The 27,415-nt window shown below is 44.8% G+C and overlaps 2 protein-coding genes across 3 annotated transcripts in view; one reads left to right on the forward strand and one right to left on the reverse strand.

Moving 5' to 3' along the window:
* Positions 1-4,298: 4,298 nt before the first annotated feature.
* On the forward strand, positions 4,299-22,991 carry tnn (tenascin N). The gene is made up of 15 exons (XM_062481669.1): positions 4,299-4,491; positions 8,136-8,543; positions 8,663-9,037; positions 11,408-11,671; positions 12,421-12,603; positions 12,710-12,799; positions 16,204-16,467; positions 18,300-18,563; positions 18,945-19,075; positions 19,297-19,435; positions 19,951-20,102; positions 20,442-20,538; positions 20,675-20,839; positions 21,111-21,274; positions 22,005-22,991. Exons 2-15 carry the CDS (start codon positions 8,138-8,140, stop codon positions 22,089-22,091), a joined length of 2,781 nt encoding a protein of 926 aa, XP_062337653.1. The 5' UTR covers positions 4,299-4,491; positions 8,136-8,137; the 3' UTR covers positions 22,092-22,991.
* Positions 22,992-25,396: 2,405 nt separating this feature from the next.
* Positions 25,397-27,415, reverse strand: part of LOC134036848 (uncharacterized protein KIAA0040) — a 7,655-nt gene continuing 5,636 nt past the window's right edge. For both annotated transcript variants that reach the window (XM_062481974.1, XM_062481973.1), the window contains exon 2: positions 25,397-27,285. In XM_062481974.1, the coding sequence (XP_062337958.1) occupies positions 26,328-26,648 (321 nt within the window). In that variant the 5' untranslated portion in view covers positions 26,649-27,285 and the 3' untranslated portion in view covers positions 25,397-26,327. The remainder of the gene's footprint in view (positions 27,286-27,415) is intronic.

Below are 27,415 nucleotides of genomic sequence, written 5' to 3' on the forward strand. Positions count from 1 at the left end.
CAGTGAAAGTACAGGTTTGGGATCTGACCCAGAGTCATAATCCAAGCCTTCCCTCAGACCACAGACAGATAAAAGGGAAGAATCTACAGGACTGGGTCAGATCCTACCAGACAAGCATGCTCAAACACGGATCAATGTCTGTCAGTGCCTCTTTGTTAGTCCATCAGTGCTGCTGTTTGGTTCAATGTATATAAATACATTGCTAGCACCATACATCATAATGAATTTCACTTTCAGGGGATAACATTTTGAGTCAAGAGATTGTAACAGCAGTTGTTTTCTCATGTGTTGTGTTCTTTTACATAGATTTGGCTCCACTGTGCAACAAATGCTCTGAAACCGAGGGTACAGTAATATTATAATTGAACATTTCAGTGCATACCTTGTCTGTCGAATAAATTCTGCTTCTGTGTGACAAGGTGCTGACAAGGAGAATATGGTTTATTGTGAAAAAATAGGCAGGACGCACAAGGATCATATAAAAGGAGCTAAACGTTTATGATAAAATAAACTCACGTTTTTCCATATTGAGACTAGAAATCTACAAACCCTGTATTCGTGCCTCATGCCTTGTCTGTTTGGATCAATCTGTCATCACTTATTTCACATACAATTCTTCAGACCAAAGATCGGTCTTCTTTAATCAGTGTTTTCAATCAACAATCTCGCATCCACAAGGAAACATGCACTCGGTGTTAGTTCATTCTTCAGTTAATGCGTTTTCATGTGCATTTCTGTGATTTCATGCAATTGCTTGCACGTGTCTGGATGTTGAGATAAAACTAACCAGTATCTCTAAATTGAACAGAGTAGGTACGTTGCCTAAAACACTAAGAAGGAAAATCCATCAATCTGGCAACTTACTGTAAAGTTTCCCAAAACATGCTTCATAACCTGCCAATTATTTATTATCAGTTTCAAAATGACAAGTTCTGTGGTAGTTTACTTGTTTGGCAAGGAAATAATCAAAACAATAATTCACTGAATTTATGAGGTTTGTCAGGGAGTACGACTTGTGTTGATGGATAATTTTCTTGACAAACCGCAAGAGCTAACATCAAGACTACATATTTTGAACACAGCGTTCACACAGAGTTGTCTTGACCAAAAATATATGGCCACCAAGAGGCTTGCTATTTATCTTGCCCTGTAAAATATACACATGCTGGAGTAAGGATACAAAAGTGTTACATAAATTACATTCAGTGTTTACACATACATCTACTGGAGCTATGCAAACAGCGAGTTTGGAAAGATTGTGAATAGTGTCAGACATGATTAAAAAACATTTCTAATTGATACAACATAAGATTAATGACCAACTGCTTGTAAGAGGATAAGGTATTAATTGATGTGAAATTGCACTGCACTGGGAACAGGAAATTCGATTTTAGACCTATGGTTAAACTGTTGAAAAAAGGGTTGTGACCAGCAACGTACAATACAGGAATCTTGGGAAATGTCAGATCATCATGAAACCCAAACCAGCCAACTGGGACTCGGCAACATTCTAACCCTTGTCTGAGCAATCAAATAAAAACACTGCAGCCTTTTGTAGTGTAATCCCATGGGTATATTGAAACCATATTTACATACCGATACTGTCAGTAAATGAAAGTCACTCTGTCTCTTTGGAATATTTATTTCCTTTTTTGGTCACTCCGTGTGAGTCTTCACAGTTGAAGTGTACATGTGTGTAGGAGGGATCAAATCCCATTCTCCACAATGCTCTGTCCAAATATTCCTTTTGGACCACAAGGACACCCTCTTGATCTGATGGTAAAAACTGGGTTTTAGCTGGCCAAACTATAGTATGATTCCTACTGTGCTCTGTACTGTGTTACTCTACCAAATTGGAAGAGACCATGCTGGCCTGTGAATGACCCTCACCACCCACTGAACAAAGTTTAATAATGTCAGCCATAGCACAAGTGAATGTGAGAATAGAGGGAGGAAGATGCCGTCTGTTATTGATTCACACTACTGAAACCTCCACCTGGAGGTGATATCGACAAGATAAAACCACCAGGACATCTTTCAGGTCTGTTATAGTTATCGTGTAACTCACCACCACCTACTAGCTTTAAAGGCCTGTTGCCTCTATGTGTCTCCATATCTTCGCTTAAGACTGCATGCAAATGGAAACGTTTACAGATATGCACACACAACACAACCTCGAATAAACATTGAGCCTAATCAGTTCACTTTACCCCAGATCATGTCAAGCTGACTAATTGCAACGATACATTTCTCATATTGTGAAAGTGTCAAATGTGCCGTTCCGACAGAATGCTATCTTCTACACGTGGTATGGCTGTCTTCACCTGACAGCCCGAGACCACCCATACAGGCTTCATCAAAACATCAAAACATACCGTGCCGAGACCCTTGCAGAGATACCTTCTAATTTACTACTACTACAAAAAAGTCTTCATTCCACCTTGCGTCATGTTACAGTTTTAGTGCTTCCCTGTGAACCATGGGTAGAAGTATCCCAGGGGCATATACGTGGGATTATCCAGCTCCCCCCAAACCCTCAACTCAACCATTAGTTAAGAAAACACAATGTTTGCACACGACCGGTGTATTACCCACATTCCTGTACAGAAAAGAAATGAGCTCTACCTCCCACAACTGAGTTTATGAGTGACTGTAACTGTACTGGTGGTCGGTCATGAAGCCCTCACCTACCGCTCTGTAATAGCTCTATAAGCATAGTTGTTCCAGTACAATATAACCTTTTAAATACATTTTCACTGTCAACTGAATGCGTTGTTATACTCTACTTTGTTTTAATGGAAAACTTTCAAATGAAAATGTGAGGTATTGATTGGGCCATCAGTGATGCGTTTTCCTCAGGAACAGTGCCAGATAATGATTTGTCATCTAGAAAAGGTTTCAACATTGAACTGACTGTTCCAAGTTCCTGTATGAATTCAGGGAGGAAGTGTTAACTGCCTCTAATGACTCTGCCATTACGAGCCATCCGGTTGTTCTGTGGTCTCATCTGCTCCACAGGGCGGCTTGTTCTAACGACAGTCTGATTTCACGTCATCTCTGCCGACTGCATTCAGTCCAGACTTAAGGAGGGACTTCAGGGGTAATAACTGCTTCTACTTTGCAGATCACCACCACCGCCAGCACACCTAGAACCAGCCTCAGCTCCAGTTTCAACATTTTTCAGCAGCCTCGACATATGCCTCTATATATTGTAGTAATGTGAGACGTTTGCTGTTTATTTCGAGACAAACATACCAGTGAAGATATGCCCAACCTTGACATTCACACTGATATGATGCTGCCTGGCTGGCAGTTTTCAAATGTTCCTGTTCATCCAGAGTTTGCCAATGTTTCAATTGATTCAGATGTTTTCTGTTTTCACTTCAATTGCAAATACCTTTACATGTCAACTTAGATCTGCCGATAATTTCTGTCTTTAAAGGACTATTGGTTGCTATAGTGCTGATGAAGTGTTGCACAATGTGGTCTGAGGGTTATTTGTGATGTTGGTGAGAATTCTGGGTTCACCCTGAGGAGAGTGGGCCAGCTGTTTCTTCACAGTATTGTCTCTGTGTTTGCTTATTTACCGCCGATCGGTGTTGACACACCACAATGTTAAGAATGCGCAAGTCAGACAAAAAAAGGTTGTGTTTGTTCCCACCCAGGAGAATTTATGGTAGTGTTTGATGTTATTCATCCTTACTGTAATTGAAATCTTAAAAAAAGCAAAAAGGAATAGCAGTTTGAGAACAGAATCTCAGCTGTTTACCCAACCCTACCAATGTTCATTCACTCCAATGTTCAGATTTTTCTTGGCTGGCTCTCACCACTAAATCCAAAGCTTTCTCCGGTTGCTGTAAGCACTACTCCTCCTGGTAAAGTGATTAATACCCTCTTAACTCTGCTACTGTACGAGGAAACATATCCCCCCAAAAACGTTCATAAAGCTGGACCAGTGTTTGGACCGGGAACTGAGAAGAAGGGGTGGGACAGACCTGAGAGAAAGAAGTGGTGGAGAGGGACATGTTGATGCTGAAGAATGGGATTAACTCCAGTCCATGAAGAGAGAATGTCTCTCATTATCTCTCTCCGCTTATATTCCATTTTTGAGAAGGAAAGGAGACACTCCCAACCTTCCCACCGTCCGTAGGCCTTTTGACTAAGGGATTTGCTTCTGGAAAGAGAAAGAGAGAGAGGGAGAGAAAGAGAGAGAGGGAGAGAGACAGAGACAGAGAGAGAGAGAGAGAGAGAGAGAGAGAGAGAGAGAGAGAGAGAGAGAGAGAGAGAGAGAGAGAGAGAGAGAGAGAGAGAGAGAGAGAGAGAGAGGTAGACAGAGAGCTATAGGTGCGGTAAAAGGAATTGGTTGGTTCTCTAGGGGCCCCTGGACCAGAGGATACCCCTGCCTTCAGCTTGTCATCAGGTGTCAGAAAAGAAGAGAGGGGCATATTTCCAAATCTTCACAGAAGAGAGCACCACAGCGAGCTGCAACCGGTAAGACTAGCTGAGATGTTTATATAGTTATTTTTGTCTTATTGTTAAAACAATCACTTAAGGAGAGGTTAATTATATGTGAATATACAATCTTCATAATTTATTTTATTGTCTTTCAGAGCATATTACATTATTCTGAATATCTATGTGTACCAGTTATTTTAATAATGTTAAATATTCTGACAGTATATGTATGTTTAATGTATATGTCAACTGATTTAACAGTGCATGATATACAAGATGTAAATATCAACGCATGGACACCTTAAGTAGACAGACATCTAAAGTATACATCTGAGCTTAAGGAAAACTACATGGGTTGTTGATATAGTTAGACATTAATACCACCAGTCTTGTCTCCTCATTTATTTACTTAAACCCTAACACTGTATTTCCCTTGGTGCCAGTGCCCTGCACCGGTATTCTCTCACTTCACACACATTTATAACAAACTCAGATCCGGCCACAGGGCAGTGTTAGGTGCCAAAGTGACCTGATGCACAGCCAAGTATGTATGGGGCCAAGTCATCACTGTCAATCAAGGGTATTGAAAACTATTAGTGGACTAAAGGCATTCTCTTCAGAGGTGTCACAATTGACTGATGAGAGAGATCATGCCTTGCCGTCCAGTAGGTTGTGCATGGTGTTTAGAAGTTGTGGTTTCAATTCCTGATGTGAGCATGTGCTCTCTTAAAAGAGTGCATTCACCCTACAGTTGAACATTTTGGATTCACAGAAGTTGGTGCTGAAATCCTGTCTCCTATTAGTCATGCACAGTACCTGTTATTGTTTCTCAAACTGTACAGCTACTGTTCTGACACAAAAGTCAATGAAGCTCAATGAAATCCACACCAGATGTGGAGGCCTTGCCTGGAGCTATATACATGAATGTGTTATGAGAATGTGTGTGTAACACAGGGGAAGGGAATGAAGTGTCTAGAAGACCATGTGTGATTCTTATCAAGTATCCTGATGTTAGGATGGCAGGGTTACTCATCCTATGAGGAAGCCATGAGCGTTTGGGCTCAGACGTGCATAATTGCTTTCAGCTTCTCCTCTTGCGTAAGAGGGAGAGGGATATTCAACCAACGTTGCAAGTTTGCGACCACATTTCAAGCCATGACAGTGAGCTCTCAGCCCGTGGTGCAAAGCCCCCCCCCCAACCCCTCCCTTCCCTCTTGTCAGGCTTCCAGAGCGACACAGCACTTCATATCCCAGGTTTGTTGGTTGGGTCTAGTGCAATTGGTCTTCAAACCTGAAAGAACAGACTGCCTTTTGTCTGTTGTTTAATGGGTCTCTGGAGAGGATGGGGGCATTTGCACACAGCCTGACCTTGCTTTCCTTCCCTCGCCTCTCTACTTGATTCCCTCCATCTTTTCTCTTCCTTCCACCGGTAAATAATTTTGGAGGGAAAATGAGCCCAGAGCCCAGGTTGATTGCATTCACAGTCTTGAAAGTGTCACTGTAAAAGAGGGAAGCTCTGTACTGTGTGACAAGCCCATTCCAAAATTTGCTCCAGATTAGATTAAGGAATTTCTCTGAGATCAACTTCTGTCGTCCTTCCCTGTTTATATCACATTACTGGTTGAACCAATACCAACAGGGGATGGAACTATAGCCTATTGAAAAGCACCAGTGAACCATATGCTGGGAACTCCCCGCTCACATTGGCACATTGGCATCGAAACTTCAGATATTGAAGATCTGAAGACGATAACAGATGATCATAAGATCTGTTACTCCTTCTGGGCTTCTGTGAACCAAATCCACCATTGACTCCAGTGGACTCATTCAGACCGTTTTTATCTCCACATACATAGCCTACCTGCTGCTTTATTCCCAAATGTTTCTCATTAGACCAAGAGGATGTCCAAGGATGATTTGTCATCTTTGGCCTCTAAGCCAGGGCTACCTGTATCAGGACACAGGAGCTGCCTGTTCTTTCCAGCTGGAAGGCTGCTTTGAAATCTCCTCCAAGAGAAACAGAAAACAAGCTATGCACGGCAGACGTCAAATAAAATCCTGCCAGTGAGCTATAAACAGGCTCGTTAGGGATCCATGCTCTACTACTGCTTGCACTGTAATGTGGGTTATTGGAAGGCTGTCATTGACTCTCTCTGGTTGTTGCTCTGGATTTGATGTGCCACTGCCATTTATGTCAGAGTCAAAGGGCCGTTAAGCCAAGACGTAATGTCAAGGTCTCTGTCTGTCCGTCCGTCTGTCCGTCTGTCTGTCTGTCTGTCTGCTCTGGTCAGGTATTTGTAAACGTATGTATAATTTTAAAACTCCTGCTCTGTGCCCTATATGGGTCGCCATGAAATGTATTTATTTGAGTCGGGAAAGTGACTCTGTGTTTTGGCTGTATCCATTCTATCCATTCAAACAAGCCGTGTAGCAACTCGAGGTGCGCGGAGGGTCTTTGGTGGTTCTTTCAGGTCAATTAATGGCATAATGGTGTGTTGGAGATTTGCACATTTTGAATGCACTTGTTGACATTTTAATGTTCTGGCAAGTTCTGTGTCTTTGTCCAGTGGGATGCTGATGTTTCCCTCAGAATATTTTAGATTCTTCATCTGCTTTCCTCCTCTTTGATGCTCATCGGGAAATGTTTTCATTTTGTGTTTTTTCAACTGACAAATTTGTCCTTTAAAGTTCAAAGCTGTGTTAAATAAGTAAGCTTGACCAAACAGCCTCCTAAACCAACAGTTAAAATCTTGTGCAACCGTGGCCATTTAAAAAAAAAAACTCTAGCGATTTTGCGTTGTGCGGCATATTCCACGGAACAATCTCAATTCCTTTAAAAGTAACCCAAGCGATACATTAAAGCATGTATGATGGCAGAGAGATATTCCCTGTTTTCAGGCATCACAGACTTTCATTTTACAACAAGGCATGCCGGCCCTTAAATTAGATTTTCCACAGACCACACAAGTTCAAACTTCAACCATAAGTTGCCACACAACCAATGTCTAAACAGCTGTATGGCAAAAGCCAAAGTTTCAGTCTGACACACTCTGGTGAACAGGTCAGCTTCTATTAACCACTGAGGTTTGAATTAAACCGTGTCTGAGGAAGGCTTCTCAGAGTTATATATATGGTTTATTATTTTGATAACATATAATTTATCTTTCGAGGGATGTAGGAAGGTTATTGGGCATCACTGTTATTACACATGATGACATCATCTTTTGAAATTAGCCCCTGGAAGGGCTCGTGGTTGGCTGAGGACAGTTAATGGTTTGGAATGAGTTGGTCTCAGTGAAAGTGATGACTCCTGGGTTTCTGCTGTGGAAGAGGAGACATGCTTAAACCATTCCGCTGTTAAAACACAGACTACCCTAATTAATATTTATGAGCCCAATCATGGAAACAATGTAAGTGTCGTGTGGGAATCTCTCAGTTGTGGATATGTAATGTTAATATATTTAATGATGAATGATGAAAATTAAGTAATTTAAAATAACTTCAATATCAATCTGTGTCACACCACATCTAGTGTTGCAATTCATGGTCTAATCAGCTAAGCCCTTTTCTGTCTTGAAAGCAACTGTGTAGACCAAAGGTACAATTCTAAGAATGATCTGTTTATCGAAAGTTACCGCAAAGCCTTTGAATGAATATTCCTACTTTTCCCAACCATCCAGCCATGCCAATTAGACCCCATTGGCTGCTCAGGGCCCTGTTCCTGTTGGGTCTCATGTGCACCCTGCCCCACACATCAGCAGAGGACGCCCCTGCCTCAGCAGTAGAGAAGGGAGTGACCTTCAGCCACATCTACAAGATCGACCTTCCACAAGGCTCTGACTGCAAGCCTGCTGTAGAGGCCCTCCCTTCCCAGGACCAGGCGGCCGGGGCCCTGGAGGGCTCCACCGGCGAGGGGGAGAACGACATTGTGTTCAGGCACAACATACGCCTGCAGACGCCCAAATGCGACTGCGAGGAGTCGGAGAGCTTCAAGTCCTTGCTGTACAGGGTTAATGGGCTGGAGGAGGAGGTGGGCTTCCTGAAGACCCAGTGCTCCCAGGGCTGCTGTGGCAAGGCCGGAGCTGCAGGTAGGGCCTGTCGGTGATGCTGCGAGCCAGTGAAAGCCAGGGTCACTCACTCACTTGTTCGCTCACTCACTCAGGACATCCCTCTCACCATCTACCACCCTTCCCCTGACCTTCCCCAGGTGTGGACACAAGCTGCAGCGGTCACGGGACGTACCAGCACGACACGTGTAGCTGTCAGTGTAACCCCGGCTGGAAGGGGCCCGACTGCTCCGTCTCGTCCTGCCCGGACGAGTGCAACGACAACGGCCGCTGCGTGGACGGGAAGTGCGTGTGCCACGCCGGCTACACGGGCCACGACTGCAGCCAGCTGCTGTGCCCGGGCAACTGCAACGACAAGGGCCACTGCGTGGACGGGAAGTGCGTGTGTTTCAGCCACTTCACCGGTGACGACTGCGGCGTCCAGCGCTGCCCCAACGACTGCGTCGGAAACGGACGGTGCGTGGATGGACAGTGTGTCTGCGACGAGGGCTTCTTTGGGGATGACTGTTCTCAAGGTGAGCATCGGGGGGAAGAGTTGTTGTGAAATGTTCTTCGTATGAATCTTCTTCTGCTTGGTCCTTTTTGGTGTGCATACATAAGGCATACAAAACAACATCATATGGAATGACAAGTTGCTTCGAGTCCTGTCTCAGAGCTGGGACATAGTGATCCGCAAAAGTGGAATTCGGAGAATCTCCAGAGCGCTATTTCAGCTCCCATTGCCCACAGGGTTAAAAAGCGTTGTCCACACAAGCGGTTTCGCTCTTGACTTTAAGCACCAGAGACTTTTGTCTGATACCCACAGAAGCAGAAAAACAAGCCACTTGACAGCTAAACTCACTTCACCGACACTTCCCACACGTCCAACAGTGACAATAATTGCAGCAGCCTCAGGGCTATTCTCTTCAGCTGTCAATCATTCCACTTAATGGTTTTGACTGTGTATGAGGCCGACTCAGTCTGCTTTGAGCTTGTGGTCTGGGGCACAGTGGCACGTCAGCCATCAACGCTACCTGCCTTGGGGGCTCTAGCTGTGTAACTGCTGTAGAATGGAGGCGAGATATCTACAGTAGGTACGCGGGAGTCCAACAATAACACAAGCCTCTCAGGAAGAGAGAGGGGAGGAAAGTTCAGTTCCTGCGTAGGAACGAGCTAGATCAAAAGCTGAAAATATAATCAGATGCAACGTTCTTCTGCGTATGTGTCCTTGCAGTTTATCAAAGAGGTAGGGGATGGATATCGAGATTGCGCAAGTGGTGGCAGTTGGGTGAAGGCCTGTTTTAAATTTGCGTGGGGTTTAGATCGCCAAAAAAATTGAAAACAGTTGTTGGGACAAGGATAAATATCAGGAACTTGTGAACATTAGTTTAATTTTATTAAGGAATATTTTGAGAGGTGTTATTGTAGTCTTCTTCACCAAAGGAGTCATGGGATTTCAATTAAATCTTCAAAGACACCAGTTGAATGCTCTGCAGATGCAGTGGATTTGGTCTTGTTTCCATTTAAGGCCTCTGGTTAGGAGATTGGGAGTCTCTCTACCATGGTAGATGATATAGAGAAAACAAGATGGTGTGAGAGTCACTAAAGAGAGGGTCCCCTGTTTTGTTCAGGAAACCCCAACTCATGAAATGGCTGTTGATTCTGAGAAATGCTCACAAGTACAGTAAAAAGTCATAAACGTTTAATCTTCTGAGTCACCCATGCATGTGCTCTAGCTTACCCTTCTCCTTTTTCAACTCAGAGCAAATCTCTGCCCACTGATTGACAACTTTGTTTCTGTACTCTAACAATGCTTCCTCCACCGTTCTGATATATCATATGGAGTTAGATGGCTGAGCGGTTAGGGAATGGGGCTATTACTCAGAAGGTTGCCGGTTCGATTCATGGCCGTGCATAATGAAGTTGTGTCCTGGGGCAAGGCACTTCACCCTACTTGCCTCAGGGGAATGTCCCTGTACTTGCTGTAATTTGCTTTGGATAAGAGTGTCTGCTAAATGACTAAATGTCTTTGGCTCCAACATGTTTGTCCCACTCTCTTTATGGCGTCCAAACATAATTATATTATGGTAGTAATTTTCTTCTTCAAAATATGCTTCAATGTTATCAATCAGTGTGGACACAAATTTCCACAGTTTTCAGCATTTTCCAGCTTTTAGATGTTAATTTATTCGTCCCCTCAGTCTCACTCAGATGTTATTAAAGGGAAGGGATGTTAATGTGTCAGTGACTCGAGAGAGTGAGAGAGAGAGTGAGAGAGAGAGAGAGCACAAGAGAGAGAGAGAGAGAGAGAGAGGGAGTGCAAGAGAGAGAGAGAGAGAGAGCGCAAGAGAGACAGGAGCAGCCATATTAACTGCTACTGGATGGAAAAGCTCCCGCTGAATTTAAGAAAAACATTGAGCTTCCTGCCTTCACCACAGTGGAACAATGTCCAAACCTGCTGTGCATTCCTTCCTGCTGAAATGTGCTCTTTAGCGCCCATTTTACGTTTACCCAATGTTCAGTTAACGTTTTTTCTCAAAAGATGTAATTCCTCAAATTCAACGACCATCGACTCTCGTCAATGTAATTCTGTGTACCCGCAGGTACAGCTCACGAGTGGAAACTCTCAGATCCAACACTGCTGACTTGCTGTCTTCCAGACTCACGTTGTGTTATTGAAAACCCCCCCAAAACCACCACCACTATTGTATCTGATTCCTATATTTTCCCAAAGTCATGAGTGAAGCTTTCTGGCCAGATATCATACTGTAACCACAGAAAAGTAATATCTTCTCTCGATCCAGCTCATGTTTTTGTAAAAAAAAAATACAGTGAATATACCCTCCAAAAAGTACTTTTTCAACATCTGTTACGAAACGCTGTTTCGTCCTCTGTGTTGCTTCCAGTTCTCGGTCCTAAGGGCCTCCGCCTGGTGCGGCTGACAGACGTGTCCCTGCTGGTGGAGTGGGAGGCAGTGAGGGGAGCGGAGCACTATGTGTTGACCTATCACCCAGAGGGCGACGAAGGTGCCACGGTGACGATTCAGGTGGCAAACACGGAGACCTCCTACCTGATCACTGGCCTGTCGCCGGGGGTTACCTACATCGTAGACGTGTACGCCGTCATCAAGGAGATCCAGAGTGAGGCGGACAGGATACGGGCCACCACAGGTGAGGCGGCGTCACCTGATAATGGTTTGCCAAGCCCTTTTTGATTATTCGTCATCACATATGTGTCAACGCAACTGACCAATGAGCAACCTGAGGTACGACGCCTGGGCTTTGAGTGTTTCATGAAATGCTGGTCGAGCTAAGTTAATGACATCCGTGTGTCTAATTTGAAGCAAATGAGTTCACAGACATGTAAATGAGAATGGATGTGGGCAAAGAGGGAGTGAGAAAGAGAGAAAGAAAGGCTGACAGACAGACAGAACAGGCATGGCAGGAAGGCAGAGCTTTGGGCCTGTAAGTGTGGTTAGCCATGGAAAGCCTCCTCAGAGTCTGGCATTCCTCTCGTGGCACCAGAAACCAGCCCATCATCTGGGCATGACATGCTCACAGCGGGACATTCTCTGGTCACGTCAGATCCTTTAACTTCAAACGCAAAATCCCTGAAAGTCTGAACGGTTTTACCCTGAGAAAGAACACAGTTCATACTGAAACGCCCTTTTGTTTTCATCGGAAATGGGTTTCATCTGTCCTGTAATGTCTGTAATAAAAGGCTCTGAAACAAGCTGTTTTGAAGACAATAACGAGGCAAACATTTTAATGTATTTATTTATTTTACAATTCTGTGATCATTTGTTGTTTCATTCCTTTATTCAATTATTAAGTTATCTCAATAACATTCCATTCATACATCACCCTCCCACCTAACCATCCATCCACCCATCCCTGCCTTCCTCCCACCCTCCTTCCAGAGGTGTCTGGGGTGGATGGTATCCGGGTGCTGGGCCAGACAGAAGACTCTATCGAGGTGGATTGGAAGAACCCTGCGGCCGATCTGGCCCACTTCAGGCTGACCCACTCCGACCAAGATGGACAGGAGAAGGAGCAGAACGTCATGAAGAGCCAGGAGGCTCGGACCAAACACACCATCATAGGCCAGTCATCTAAAACCCACTTTACCCACAGTTCACCCTGGCTAACACTGGTCACTCCAGTGCAGAAGCCTAACTGTCTGTGATAGTGTATAACTGTTTGTTCCAGGTCTGCAGCCTGGAACCGAGTACCTGATCACAGTCAAGGCCGTCAAAGGCACCTCTGAGGGCAAAGCCTCCAGCGTGACTGGTGTAACTGGTGAGTAAAGCCGAACCCTTCTTGTGTGTGACCCCCTGATGCTATGATTTGAGCCACTGTATATAACACACTGTAAGAAGCCCTTACTCTTGATTCTGTTTTTCTGTGGCAATTTTTCTTTATAATTCTCGCCGGCCATTGTGTATGATTGAGAAACACTGACATGACTATACCACTTTGGATTTCTTTAATGTGAGGATGAATTCATTGAAGATATTCCCATTCGTGGCTGTCTTTCCTGCCCACTCGATTCTATTCAGTGCCACACACCCGACTGGATATGTCTGTCTGCAATGAAGTGGCTATCCTTCTGCCAGTTACTTGCTCACTTCCTTTGTTGAACTCTTGTCACTCTTTATATCTTTGAGGTTTGTTCTGGTTATCCTGAGGCCTAAAGCCATGGTTACGTGAAAGGTGTTGCACGAAAGGCCTCTAGGTTGATTTTGGGGGAAATCCCTTGTTGTCTAGATAGCCATAGTGCTGGTTCAGAATAACTATCAGCTTCTCAGGGGCACATCTTATTTCTGTATTGTGTGTTCTGGATGAAATTGTCACACTAACAGAGAAGAATAAGACGAAAAACCATGTGAGCAGATATAAAGAGACCAGCCATTGTGTGTGTGTGCGTGTGTGTGAGGGCGTGTGAAATGTGGTATGGTGTGGGTATAAAACGGATCCCGCGCCGGTGAGATTTCTCCTCCGACAGATTGCGAATGAGGCTTCATTTAGACAGCCCTGTTCTCTTCTTTCAGCAACTTCTAAATGACACGCATCTCCTCCCCTCTTCTTCCCCATCTCACCTTGCCAAACCAGTCGGCTCCAGGCAAGACTGGAAAATAACTTTACAGTCTCACGTACAGCTAAGGATTTTACTTAAGAAAGAGTTTATTCCCTTCTGACTGCGTTAAGGGGTTTTATAAAAGGCTTCTCTCTCTCTCTCTCTCTCTCTCTCTCTCTCTCTCTCTCTCTCTCTCTCTCTCTCTCTCTCTCTCTCTCTCTCTCTCTCTCTCTCTCTCTCTCTCTCTCTCTGTGTCTCTCTCTCTCTCTCTTGTGTCTCTGATGTGTGTTGGACCTTGAGCGGCCGTGTGTGTTTGTGAGGGTCTGACACATGTCAGGCTTCAACTTTGCCAAGGACAGCAGGACACAGTGACTGATGAATGATGAATGAACGCTTTGAGATGGAATCGATGGCATTGCTCGTTTCACAGCAACCTGCCAAGGGATTGCAAGGCTCATAAACACCCCAGAGGTCCTACTGATACTGCTGCCTCCGATTCTAATTCAATAAAGCTTGCAGACGGGGGGGGGGGGGGGGGGGGGGGCATAACGAACAGCAGCTGGCTGGACCAAAGGAAGAATGCTAGAGCCTTTATGTGATATGGTCCCTGGACTCATAGGCGTTGTGGAGCTCAGGCTGGTCGTCCTGTTGGCAGCATGGGAGGGAGGAGTCTGAACCAGTCCTGTGCCCTCATCTGTCTTGTAGAGGACTCCAGGTGCTGAAATTACTGATCTGTCCTCTGGCCCTTCACATAAAGAGTTACGAGCTGCTAATGGTGGTAAGAATGGACCTGGGGTAAACTCATGTACTCATCGTCTACTTCCACACATACAGTAGGCAGGTACACAGACTGTACGTGGCGTCCGTGTATACAGACACACACACATGAAGTGCTCTCACACATGCACTTACATGCAAGCACGTACGTACACACACACACACAAACACACCACACCACGCACGCAAGGCCCTTTCCTTTGACATTCTCAACTCCTCAGGCTCCTTTAACCTACTATCATTAGACATTTAACACAAGGCTAACATGCAAGTGGGCCTGCCTGTCTGTTGGTATAGCTGCCTTCTCAGCACTTTGCAAGTAAAGCTCTGATGGATAAGTTGTTTTCCACATGGAAAAGCCACAACTGGTGTTGTGTAGTCTCCACACTCTGCTAGCAGGGCTGGACCTTGAGCTAAATCCATCTGTCACAGGCTACTACACCATGCCTCTGCGCCAGACTGCTTGTCTTTACAGTTTCCTCCACAGAAACACAACCTCTTCACCAAGTGTGAATATGTTCAAGCACTAGGTGAGAAAAACAGCTGGGGCATAGTGGCTGCCTGCATTCCTGCTGGTGCAAACAGACAGCTGGTGTGTTCAGACAGACACAACAGACAACTGATAGAAGGTGCTAGGACAACTGCCGGGAAGTCAGTCAATCAATCCAAGGCATGTCTGGCTATGTCCAAAACATTAAAAAAGCAAATGTTTCCACGGCAGTCCCTTCATGTGACTTGAAAGTGATTTATCTTATCAAATAATGCATCCACAGTAGCAATAGGGAGGATGTAAGGATGAAGAGAGAGAGAGAGAGAGAGAGAGAGAGAGAGAGAGAGAGAGAGAGAGAGAGAGAGAGAGAGAGAGAGAAAGAGAAAGAGAAAGAGAAAGAGAAAGAGAAAGAGAAAGAGAAAGAGAAAGAGAAAGAGAAAGAGAAAGAGAAAGAGAAAGAGAAAGAGAGGAGAGAGACAGAAAGAGGGGCCGAAAGAGCCAGACAGCAAGAGCAGTTAAAGGATATGTGGGTCCCACCACCCTTCGCTGGACGAGTCATTAATCAGTTTTCATGATGCGGGGAGTTCAGTGACACAGCTCTGACCTTGGCAGAGGCACGAAGGAATAGCCCTAAATGATGATTGCTTTTGCATGTCTTCTCACTTCCTCTCGATTTCTCTCCATCCATCCCCCTCTCTCACTGTGCCTTCCTGCATCCCTTCTTCCTCCCTCACTCTCTCTGTAGATCTCTCTTGTTTTCTCCCACTCTCACTCGCTTTCTCCAGATATTTAAACTTTACCATGACCCTATAGACCACCTACCCCCATGCAACCCAACTCTGGGACACTGACACCCAGGCTTTGTGTAAACCCCTCATGTATTTCTCTGATATTTAAAGACCCCTGACTTCCCCATGTATGCATTGAGCCTGGGTTGTTTTCTCCGTTGCCCTGCTAGCCCCTGCTGGCCCCTTCTGGATTCTTCTCCTCAGAGGAGGAAAGCTGGGACCATCGAGTCCAGACACTCAGTGTTTGATTGACTTGCTTTGTGGCGCGTCGGTTGGACTAGTTTAAGAACAAGTGGGGAACAAGGGCTCCAATGGGGCTTCTGTAACTTACTGTATATTTATGTTCACAAAAGGATTTTAGTGCCGCCAAAGAAATCACTTCCTGAGTTGCTACCTCAGGCTTCAGAGTGAGAACAGTAGATTAAGTTTTACTGGAGCAGCCATTGTAGACTTATATAATTGATTCTTTCCTCACTTCCCATTATGGCTTTTAGAGTCTTTCTGAAACGTACTAAGTACTTCTTCCTCCTCTTCCTCTTCCCCATCTTCTTCTTCCCCTCCTACCAAACAGACATGGACGCCCCCCCAAACCTGGTCACCAGGGAGGTGACGGAGGACACAGCCAGCGTGTCGTGGGACAGAGTCCAGGCCGACATCGACAGCTACGTGCTGAGCTACAGCTCTGCTGAGGGCTCCAGTGGCGAGATCCCAGTGGGGGCGGACAGCACCTCCTACAGGCTGACCGGCCTCAGGCCTGGAGCCCTCTACACGGTCTTCCTGTGGGCCGTGAAGGGCTCCCGCTCCAGCAGGAAGACCTCCACACAGGCAGAGACAGGTAAAACTGTTCCCCTTGTGGCTGACGGGGAACCGACTCGCTGCTCGCGCTGTTTTGGTTTAACGGCCCCTCAAAGTGTTCCCCAGAGGAATCTCTTAGCCTTCTTTGATCTGCGAGGCTTTCGATGAGCAAGCAGGAAGCAGGAGGGGAATTTGAGTCCCGAGCTTCCCTTCTCTCTGGTCTTGTCCGCAAGAGCGAAATCACTTCTTATAAGGGTGGATCGGATGGGTGAGATTATTCCTACCAGGAAAACATTCTTGACGGTGAAAGAATCTGGGATTTAAAGCCAGTATAAAGCCGGTGAAGAGCCCTGAGCTTGTAGATGTCCTCCATTGTTCACTTAGCATCAATGACAAGAGTAAAGCTGTCGTTAAGCCTGAGAGGTATTTTAACTTAATAGGTGTGGACACCTCTTTGAAAGGAGTGAAGCATGGTTAAACATTGCCCAGAGGTGCAGGTGTTGTTGTGAAAACAAAAGACTAATCTTGTATTCAAGCCCATGCTGACTTCTTTAATTCTACTTAGTTAATAGCCCTGTTGTGTGTTTCCAGTCTCTCTATTCAACAACACGCTCTGCCTTTGCGTAATAAGATCCAGCACGGTGAGTGGGCCCCCAGGACAGTCTGGGGCTTTTCAGCAAACTAGGAAAAAAAGGTTAACAATTTGGGTTTCGTGTGTGGGCAGAGATCACGATCCTGGAGGCTGTCACGGTTTCCAACCCAGTTCTCCAGTATAAACCCAAATATCCACCCACAGACCAAGAGGACATCCTGCGTGACACTTCGACTCTGCAGTGAACCAGGCAGCAAAACAAAGCTGATGTGTAACAGTATACACACGGGCCTGTGTGGATGAGAGATGAGAGAGGGGAGCAGAGGAACATCCTTAGGTTGAGGTTGGATTCATTTAAACAGATGGCTCAAGTGCAATACCAGTTGCGAGACATGGCCAGGAAACCCAAAGCAGCGAATAGTAAATCTGCTGCTGGCTATCCTGGTGCAATAGATATGACCACTGGAGCGACTACCTGCACGACAGCAAACTCCTCCCCAGCCAATCCCCCCTGAGGCTCCCGAGGAGAATTGTCTGCTCCACTCGGACTGTGGGAATTGATGGATGAGGTGTGCGGGTGTGGTTAAAGGTGGGGGAGACGTGCGCGTGCGTGAGGGCTGTGTTCGAGGGCTGCTGATGCGGGACAGCGATAGCCCGTGTGTTTATTGGCAGCCCGTCGCCGGGCATTCGCAGCGGCGTGCCTGAGTGGGAAAACGAGTGAAACAGACTGTAGTTACACTAACCTGTCTCATAAGTCAAACGGTGGGATTCCCCATGGACAGGAAGCCTCTGAGGTAGAAGGAGGGAGAGTAGATAGAGAGAGAGAGAGAGAGAGAGAGAGAGAGAGAGAGAGAGAGAGAGAGAGAGAGAGAGAGAGAGAGAGAGAGAGAGAGAGAGAGAGAGAGAGAGAGAGATGAGGGAGAGAGGGAGAGAAAACATGGAGGAGAGGTAGAGCTAGAGAGAGATGGAGAGAAACATGGAGGAGAGGAAGAGATGGAGGGGTGGTCTGTGAGCACTGCTGGGCAGGTGGATTTCTAAGTCAAGGATCCTCTGGAGGAGTGGGTTTCAAAGACAATGAAAGGGAAATCTTGGGGTGAATTTACATTGCCTTTACACTATATGGAACACTTACATTGACTACAGTTGAATCTTACGTGTTTCACTCTGTAATATTGCATGATGTATCTCTCTCTCTCTCTCTCTATCGATCTATCTATGTCTCTTGCTCCCAACTTTACGTTTCCTATACATCCCTTCACCTGTCCTTGTCCAACCCTCAGACCTGGACGCTCCTACTAACCTCTTGACCAGGGAGGTGACGGAGGACACAGCCAGCGTGTCGTGGGACAGAGTCCAGGCCGACATCGACAGCTACATGCTGAGCTACAGCTCTGCTGAGGGCTCCAGTGGCGAGATCCCAGTGGGGGCGGACAGCACCTCCTACAGGCTGACCGGCCTCAGGCCTGGAGCCCTCTACACGGTCTTCCTGTGGGCCGTGAAGGGCTCCCGCTCCAGCAGGAAGACCTCCACACAGGCAGAGACAGGTCACTACACCGTAACGCAAAAAGAATAAAACTGTCTTCAAACCGAAATCTTTTGGGTTCCGTATTAGATGGTGAACAGGTGACCGACACTCGCCGATCCACCTTTAAGGGACCCGGTCTCGTCAGCTCTCTAACAGGAGCCGGAAAACCATAAACATAGAGGCTGAGTTAGAACTGGAAGCTGTGTGTGTGAGGTGATTCATCTGGGCGGAATGGGAAAAAAGAGTTATGACATTTTTGACTTTACAGGTTGACTTCCACATGTGTGTTATTGATCTGTAAACACTTCTTTGGTTAGAACATGCTGTTTATGAAAGGCGAAACCTCTGGCTGACATCGCTGCCTGTATTGGATCCTTTCGTTGTCTATTTCCGTCCGTAGAGATTGATGCTCCCAAGAATCTGAAGGCTGAGGGAGTCCAGCTGAATGCTGCCACCCTGACCTGGCTGGCCCCCCTGGCCGACATCGAGGGCTACATCCTCACCTACCGGTCGGAGGACGGCACCCTGGAGGTACTGTGCTGTGTGCCATTTAGAAGAGGACATTAGTAGGGAACTGAGAAAAGCATTCTGACCCCTAGTGGTAACAAAATGATTGCGTGTGTGTGTTTGTTTGTTTCTGTGTGTGTGTGGAGTATGTGGAGTAGGATTGAGTGTCAGTGCAAACAGTTGTGTGTCTCCTGATTCCTGGGTACAGACAGTGACTTGTGTTGGATCTGTGTCCTGCCAACCAGACTGTGGAGAGGCGTTTGAAGGCCAGCGACAGCAGCTTCGCCCTCGCAGACCTGCAGATGAGCAAGAGCTACACCGTCACCCTGATCGCATACAGAGGAGCCAGGCGCAGCCGAGTGGTGGAGACCATCTTCAAAACAGGTACGATGCCGCTGCGCCATCCGTCATCAACCTCCCACCCCGTCAATGTTCTGTCCGTCGTGATTGGCTATTTGTCATTCCAGTTTACATTTAGATTTACATTTATGCATTTAGCAGACGCTTTTATTCAAAGCGACTTCCAAGAGAGAGCTTTACAAAAGAGCATAGGTCACTGATCATAACAACGAGATAGCCCCAAACACTGCGAGCAACCAAAACATGAAGCATACATTGTGAAAAAACAAATAAGTGCCAAAGGGAAGAACCATAAGAGCATGCAGTTAAACAAGTTTGATTAGCCTTCTTTCTTTTAACTGACCTGAATTTGTTTGAATTCTCCACACATAACACGTTTATTTTTTAATTTGATGTAAACTTGACTGGACTCATCACCTCACTGCTCTACTTGATTCAGGATATATCTGGATAAAAAACAGGTGTCATGTGACTGGTTGTTCTTCGACCTGATGACCACTGGATGTGTGACTCCTGTGTTGTTTGTTCCTTGTTCCCAGTGGGCCTGATGTACCCCTTCCCCATGGACTGCAGCCAGCTCATGAAGAACGGGAACATGAAGAGTGGCATCTACACCATCTACGTCAACAGCGACCAGTCCAAAGCCATGGAGGTCTTCTGTGACATGGATACTGATGGAGGAGGCTGGTTGGTAAGGGGACCCCACTTACTGTGAAACGACTTGATTGGAGTGGAGGTACTTTGCCGAACTGATGAGAACACGATAATGGTGATAGGATAATGGTTCATAATTATCTACTCCATGGATTGAAGAAGTCATTAAAAGTACAGGCAGAGACTGTGAGAAATGTCTCAGATAAAGAAGTCTTCTCTCTATGCATTTGAATACATCTTCATTTGGCACAATGCTAACTAGAAGACCTACATCAGGTGTTGATGACTGACCGTCATCTCTCTGCATTCACTACTGACTGGGACAGAGGTATGAGACATGCAAACTCACAGGCTGTGATGTGTGGACCCTGTCCAGGTGTTGCAGAGACGTAATTCAGGGAAGTTGGACTTTAAGAGGGGCTGGAGACAGTACGTGCCAGGCTTCGGAAACATGACGGATGAGTTCTGGCTGGGTCAGTGTTGGGGATCGATATTTGGATTGCACTGGGGATAACGTAGGGTATATATATGTAATGACTGGATGATTGTTTCATTGTATTATCCTCTCTCTCCCCCTCTGGATTATGGAAACGCAAACATTTCCTGCAGGTCTTGAAAAGATCTATCAGTTGACCAATACGCCTACACAGTATGCGCTGAGGGTGGACCTGGGGCTGGGCTCAGAGAGGGCCTATGCCGTCTACGACAACTTCAAGATTGCTACGGCCAGGCAGAAGTTCAAACTGACCATCGGCAAATATAGTGGAACAGCAGGTGGGAATGAAACTGAGCACTAGAGCCTTTACATCAGCCTTCATTTTTCTGGCCTTCTCTCTTTCTCTTTGTGTCTCTCTTTGTCTCTCTGTCTCTCTCTCTCTCTTTATCAATCTCTCTTTCTCTGTAAGTCTCTCTTTCTTTCACTGTCTCTCTTTCTCTTGGTCTCTCTCTGTCTTACTAATAATCCATCCTCCATTATTGTCTTGTTCTCTCTGCCTTCCCTCCCCTCTTCATTATTAGGTGTGGTCATTATTACTTTGTCTCCTAGGCGATGCTATGAACTACCACCAGGGTCGTCCCTTCTCCACAGTGGACTCGGACAATGACATTGCCCTTAGCAACTGTGCACTTGCCCACCACGGAGCCTGGTGGTACAAGAACTGCCACCTCGCCAACCTCAATGGCAGAATGGGCGACAACACCCACAGCAATGTGAGAAAACCCCATTGCACCTCAAATATGTGTCTCACAAGTCTCCTTTTAGAAACACGATATGGAAATGTACTGTAGGATGGATTTTGACTGGAGTCATAAAAACAGGAATGGATTTTGTTTTACCTTGAATTTCCCAATTATGTCATTTTTTAAAACATTGACTGGTTCCAGAACATTTTCTAGGCTATATTTCTACATTTCCGTAACTGCAGTAGTAGTCTGGTTGGGATGTGGTGTGAGGTATGTCCAGTAGATGGCAATAGTGCTGTGATGAGATGCTCTCAGCAGTAGCATGTCAACTTTTAGAGACTTTCATTCATTTCAGGAGGAAAGAACCAGCATGCCCCAGATCCATCACTTCCCATTAAGATAAAAAACATTTTCAACAGTTGTAATAAACCTCCAACACACTTATACAGACTTGACTCACTTAAACTTGTTTCTGCAAGGAAATATATATTTTGAGAGGAAATACTGTCTCTTATATTAAATTATAACCTGCCTCTACTTATGACATTCCTGAAATGATTGATATTGTTTTGTTGGTTTTATTCTATCAACTTCTGTACAGAATCATTGCACGCCAGTGTACTAAGCTATATCAAAGTTTAAAAAAAGGCAGACATTCTGTAGATGGAACGTTGAAAGTCCAATACCACTGTATTCCTACGAGACTGCCTACTAAATCTTTTTGTCTCTCTCCATCTCCCCAAACTCTTTCTTTTAGGGGGTCAACTGGGAGCCGTGGAAGGGCCACCTCCAGTCTCTGGACTTCACTGAGATGAAGATTAGACCCGCTGGAGCATCCAGGTAGAAGGTGTCGCTCCCACCCAGAGAGAAGAGCAGGGTGACCCAGGGTAAAGAAACCAAACGACGTCGACCCAGTACCACTACTAGACCCACTGATGGATAGACCCTTACTGGTCAATGGAAGTCAAAGTTAATGATAATTCTAGTTTTTATTAGACATTTGTTTTACCTAGTGTGTGTGAGGATTGAAGTGTGTGAGGATTGAAGTTAGCGAATGAAATGACAAACCTCATTGAGTACTGTGAGTCATTTCATTTCCTGAATTTTAATTAACTTTCAAGCATTCAAATATATAGTTTTTCATTTGTATTATATTCATAATTGAATCCAGATCCTTGTGTAAACCTCATTTTTCAAACCTGGATGAAGTGGAATCCTGTTAGAAACTTTATACACAGTAGAACATACCCTATTACATAAAGCCCAAAACACTTTGAATAGGATATGTTGTATTATAATTGTTTATTACATATATGGAACACGTGAAGGGCAACTTTCACCATATAGTCTATATCACAGGCAAAGGAATTTCCACACCTAACGGGGTTGAATGTGTGTTATTTGGGAGTTGTCGGTAAGCTTGCCTTACAGGTGTGTATGATTAGTTTGTAAATCACTTCTGTCCTATATAATTATGTTTGCAGGCTGGTTCCACAGCGCATGACTATCTTTACACTCCAAACAGCACCAGGTGCTGGTATGCTAGGCAGATAGAAACTCCTTTCACAGCTTATTTTAATTTAGATATCCATTTTCAGATGACATACTTAGGAAATGAAAAAATAAATAAATCATCTATACATTTTTATGTCCTCTGCTTGTATTGTATTTTCAAACAAGTATTGTAGTTGTTGTATTATATTCATACCACAGATTCAGATCAAAATAAAGTCGATGGACATGACTTTGGTTTGTCGGTTTTGGTTCTCACTATTTCAAGATGTGCAGTCGTGGAACAATGTGGTTAACCAACAGTTTAACAGTTTTGGTTTTGCTATTCTTACTTAACCACGTCACACAGTGCTACCTTTGGGGTTAGTTTACCAACTAATCCCTTTCTCATGGGACACTCTGATTTTGCCCTATCAGCACATTGTTGACTACATGCTGACAAATGGGAGCAGAGGTCCTTCTTCCCATGCTGGAACGATCGTACGGCGAGGCCCTCTCCACCCCGTGTTAAGCAACACCCTCTGAGGGATTGTCGCAACAGTTAGAGAGGATGATGAAGGGGGGGCGGGGGGGGGTTGGGGGGGAGTGTGAAATGATTCATATGAGGGCATGTTTTGTTCCTGAATGCATTTTTCTGTTTTGCAATGCAACACCCTGAATCCCACTAGTCCGACAGATCTCCACTGATAAGTTATTTGCATGCCTGAGATGGTGTGAATAAGAACACAATATATTCATAGCTTGGCAAAAGAGAAGCATGGAGTATAACAGGATTGCACCCCTTGAGTAGAATACTCTCGTTGGGTTTAAAAAAATTATATCTCACAGAAGCAATTGATACACCAGGCAATTTAAACCACACTGATTGCAAATTACAGAACCAAAATTGGTTCTTCTCAATAGCAAGTTGAGCAAAAAATGGAATGGTCGGAATTGTAACAAAGTCCTAGTAAAAAAACTGCTGTACTGAACAAGATTTGCATTATTATTGAATACCGGTATATACAGGAGAACTTGAGAAGTTATTTTCTCATTGTTCACTTTTTCAGCTGACTGCTGATAATGCCTGAGTTATGTTTTAATGCATGATTCTATCTCTCGTTTTCCACAACACAGCACTTCAAATGAAGGTTTCATGAACTACCACATAACCAACAGAGATGGCAAAATGTACACACATCCTTAACTCAATTAGAGATACTCACATTTATAAAGACTCTAGTAAAAGTTGTGACTACAAAAATAAATTGTGAGGTATAAAAATCTACTTACAGTAAGTACAGTAACAAAGTATTTGTACTTTTTTACTTCCCATCTATGATCACTAGAAAGCAAGGCCTATAGAAAACAACATCGTAAGTAATTGCTATTCTGCTACATCCTCACTTTGTTACTATTTAGCAGTACAACTTAATACACAAGTGAAACTGGAATGGGGTCGGTTGGGATTTAAACCAGTAAGTGGATTGTACCGTTGCTCTTAACCCAAACCCATCCCATTTTGTGCCATTTTACACTTGGAAAAAACATGTATCATGCAACTTGCATGCAACACAGTGTAGAGACAACAAGATCACGTAAAGAGGACATGTGTCAAAGAGAATATTAGGGTTGTGAAAATGCTTTTTCTGCGTACGTAAAAAGGAAGCATCCACCAGACACATTCTGGTTTGAACATTTGCAGATGTACCCTGCTTGACCTTTTCACTACAACATACTGGGCACAGAGAGCAACACGTTTTTTGAGACACTGAGAAGTGTAGGTCGTTGATGTCTGCTTGTCTGCAGGCAATAAAGAGTATTTGACGTAGTATTTGCTGCTTAGGCTTAATTAATTGACTTACCTTGGGTGCAGATAAAACAAACACAGCCCTAACACACCAAGGTATGGCCCCTCTTTACACCCTAAACTGTGACTCCTTCTATGAGACAAACTTGGCACCAGCAGCATTGTGTATTAAAAAGCCTGCCAGACAGATGGCAAGTAGTTGGATTTGAATATTGGCAAAAACAAAAAAGAAGTTGATGATGTATGACGTTTTTTTTTTTTTCATGAGCAGGCCTGGTTGCGTTCTAACAAGGGACGTTTGTTGAAGGTGGAGTATTTCCACTGCACGTCTGTCTACGCTGTACTTCATCCCTGTGTGTGTGTGTGTGTGTGTGTGTGTGTGTGTGTGTGGTTGTATATAAAGCAGAGTAGGAGCAGGATTGAGTGGGAGTGGGAATCGAGGGAGCAGAGTAGAACTGCAGTAGAGTAGAGCAGAACAGAGTGGAATAGAGTGGAGTGGTATCGTAACTGGATCCTAGGGATTACATTGCAGTTACAGCCTCATTAACAAGCACGATATTAAACACAAGTGTGTGTTTGTGAGTCTGTGTATATGTGTGTGCGTGTGTGTAATTTCCTAATGCAACTACATAATAACAAGAAATGCCTATTGCCTTGTACTAGCATAGTTCCGTCATACCTTACTGGGTCACATACACAAGGGCTTGATAATGAGCCTTGACATAGATGCGAAATAGTCTACACCCTTGTGACACAGACCTCCCTGCAGGCAAATTAATCAATTTCTGAAACATCGTTGTCCATTCTTTGCGCAGAAAATCATGTCATTCATTGTACAAAACCAAAACTCAACAAAGCTAGAAAAATACTTTATTATTTGTCCCTGTTTTCTCCATTGAATGTGACAAGATAAATAATGCATGCAGTCCTATTGACTGGAAAAAACGATCACCTCAGCATTTCGTGGGGTGGCAACAAAGGGTGCTAAAACATACATTCTCATGCATAATTGGGTTTGATCAAAGCTGGGCCGAGACAGAATGTGAAAGTATCTGCTATGACAGCTTGTCTGTTCAAACCAACAGCAAATCCCTTCCTATTCACTATTAGGATCTAAAAAGGAAAACTTTTGCAGAGGGAAAAGCAATTTTCCCACCCTTTAGCCAAATGTCACGGAAACTACGAGAATGGTGAAAAATATGATGCCTGAAAGCTGGGAACATGATTGGTGGAAATAAATAGCTGCTGTTTACGTAAGCTGATGCGTTTCACCATGCCTTGACTCTACCCTGCATCTCCAACAGTTGGAAGTTCTCACGTTCTTAGAAGACAACAACTTGGACAGGCTAGATTCTGACACATGAAACAAAGTTTGTAACCAAATCAAGGCAGGAGTCACTTTGAAACAACTCACGGTTGAGTTAAGTGGTTTAGGTTTGAGAACCCCAAACTGAACTGTACCTGGCTAATGATGAGAGTCAATCTTTCCCATAGTTTTACTCTCTGAGATCTGTGTGAAGGTTTACTGAAGTCCAGAAAAGGATAACAGGGCCTGTATAGACAAAGTTCTGGTCTTCTAGGACACATGTATATAACTCCTCATGGACACACACACACAGACACTCTTTGACACTTAGATCCCTCTCTGAACCTCATGTCAGCAACCTCAGTCTTTCACTTGAGCATATTAAACAGCAGTACCCAGCATGTACCGAACAGTAAAAAACACACCCGCCTCAACCAGAAAATAGCCCTGTGCTCCCTGTACAGCAGTCTCTCCTACACCATAGTCAGAGCCACTCTGTCTGGGGTCATGGGTCCCGTTTTCACAGAGATCCACAGGTCCTCATTGGTTGAGTTCTTCTTCTTCTTGTCCGATTTGGCTCTGCCTCGGCAACCCTCTCTGCAGCAGCGGCAGGTGGCATGGCGACAGCAGCAACAGTGACAGCACACCACCAGGGAGGTGAGAAGGACCACCAGAGGCAACGCCAGGAGGACCACCAGGCACACGGTGTTGTAAACCCCCTGGTCATGCTTGTCTGTGGCATAGTGCCACACATTGTTGAAGAATTCCAAGATGGTGTCCTCCCTTTTCTCCATGGCTGAAACAGAATCTTCAGCCTCTCTTTGGAGTCATCAGTAGAACAAGCCAATCGCAGAATAGGAGAATGAAGATTGAGCCAGTCGCTGTTACCGAGTGTCTACTGAACTGGTCCACAAGGATGTCCGAAAGGGTTACTGCCGAATGCCATTTCAATCAGCTGCATCAAGGTTACGTTCAGGTCAGATCACTTCCTGTTTTGAATCAACCCGGACCTGATGTCAGTCTTCGTTTCCTGGGAAGGTTTTACTGATGTTGTTATATGGACTTGTCACAAGAGGATGGAGAAAATGTAGAAAGAGAGAGATCAGAAACAGTGCAGATCACAGAAAGAATTTCTTTTTTCTTCTTTCTGTTCTGTCTGGGGGCCCGAGGGTTTACAAAAGTCCAAAAAAGTGAAGATCAATTGTTTATGAGATAGCCCTCTTTGAAATGCCAGGCTCTAATGATTTTGATCTCTTATGCCAGCTGGGGCAGACTGTGCTGCACAGAGGGAGAATCTGCCGCTAAAGTGTTGTTTATCTCTCTCTTCTGGGATAGCAGGTCTTCTCATCGTCCTATGGAGTCTCGTATCCTTCCCTTTGTTTCAATCCATTCCTCTTTGGCTCATTGAGAAGTGATAGAATGAGGACATTTCTGGGGAGTAAAAACAGAGAGAAGGTAAGTGAAATGAACTCTGGTGTCTCCTGACTCCCCCCTCCTCAGGCAAACCCCCCCCCCCCTCCTCCTAATTCTTTTTCTTGATCTTCCCCTCTTCCAACTCGTT

The sequence above is a fragment of the Osmerus eperlanus genome, chromosome 16 (genome assembly GCF_963692335.1).
Source record: "Osmerus eperlanus chromosome 16, fOsmEpe2.1, whole genome shotgun sequence".
Taxonomy (NCBI): domain Eukaryota; kingdom Metazoa; phylum Chordata; class Actinopteri; order Osmeriformes; family Osmeridae; genus Osmerus; species Osmerus eperlanus.

Coding starts and splice junctions, on each gene's coding strand:
- tnn (XM_062481669.1), top strand. CDS start 8,138: ATGCCAATTAGACCCCATTGGCTGCTCAGGGCCCTGTTCCTGTTGGGT. Junction 11,672..12,420: donor CAGGATACGGGCCACCACAG/GTGAGGCGGCGT, acceptor CCCTCCTTCCAG/AGGTGTCTGGGGTGGATGGT. Junction 12,604..12,709: donor GACCAAACACACCATCATAG/GCCAGTCATCTA, acceptor TGTTTGTTCCAG/GTCTGCAGCCTGGAACCGAG.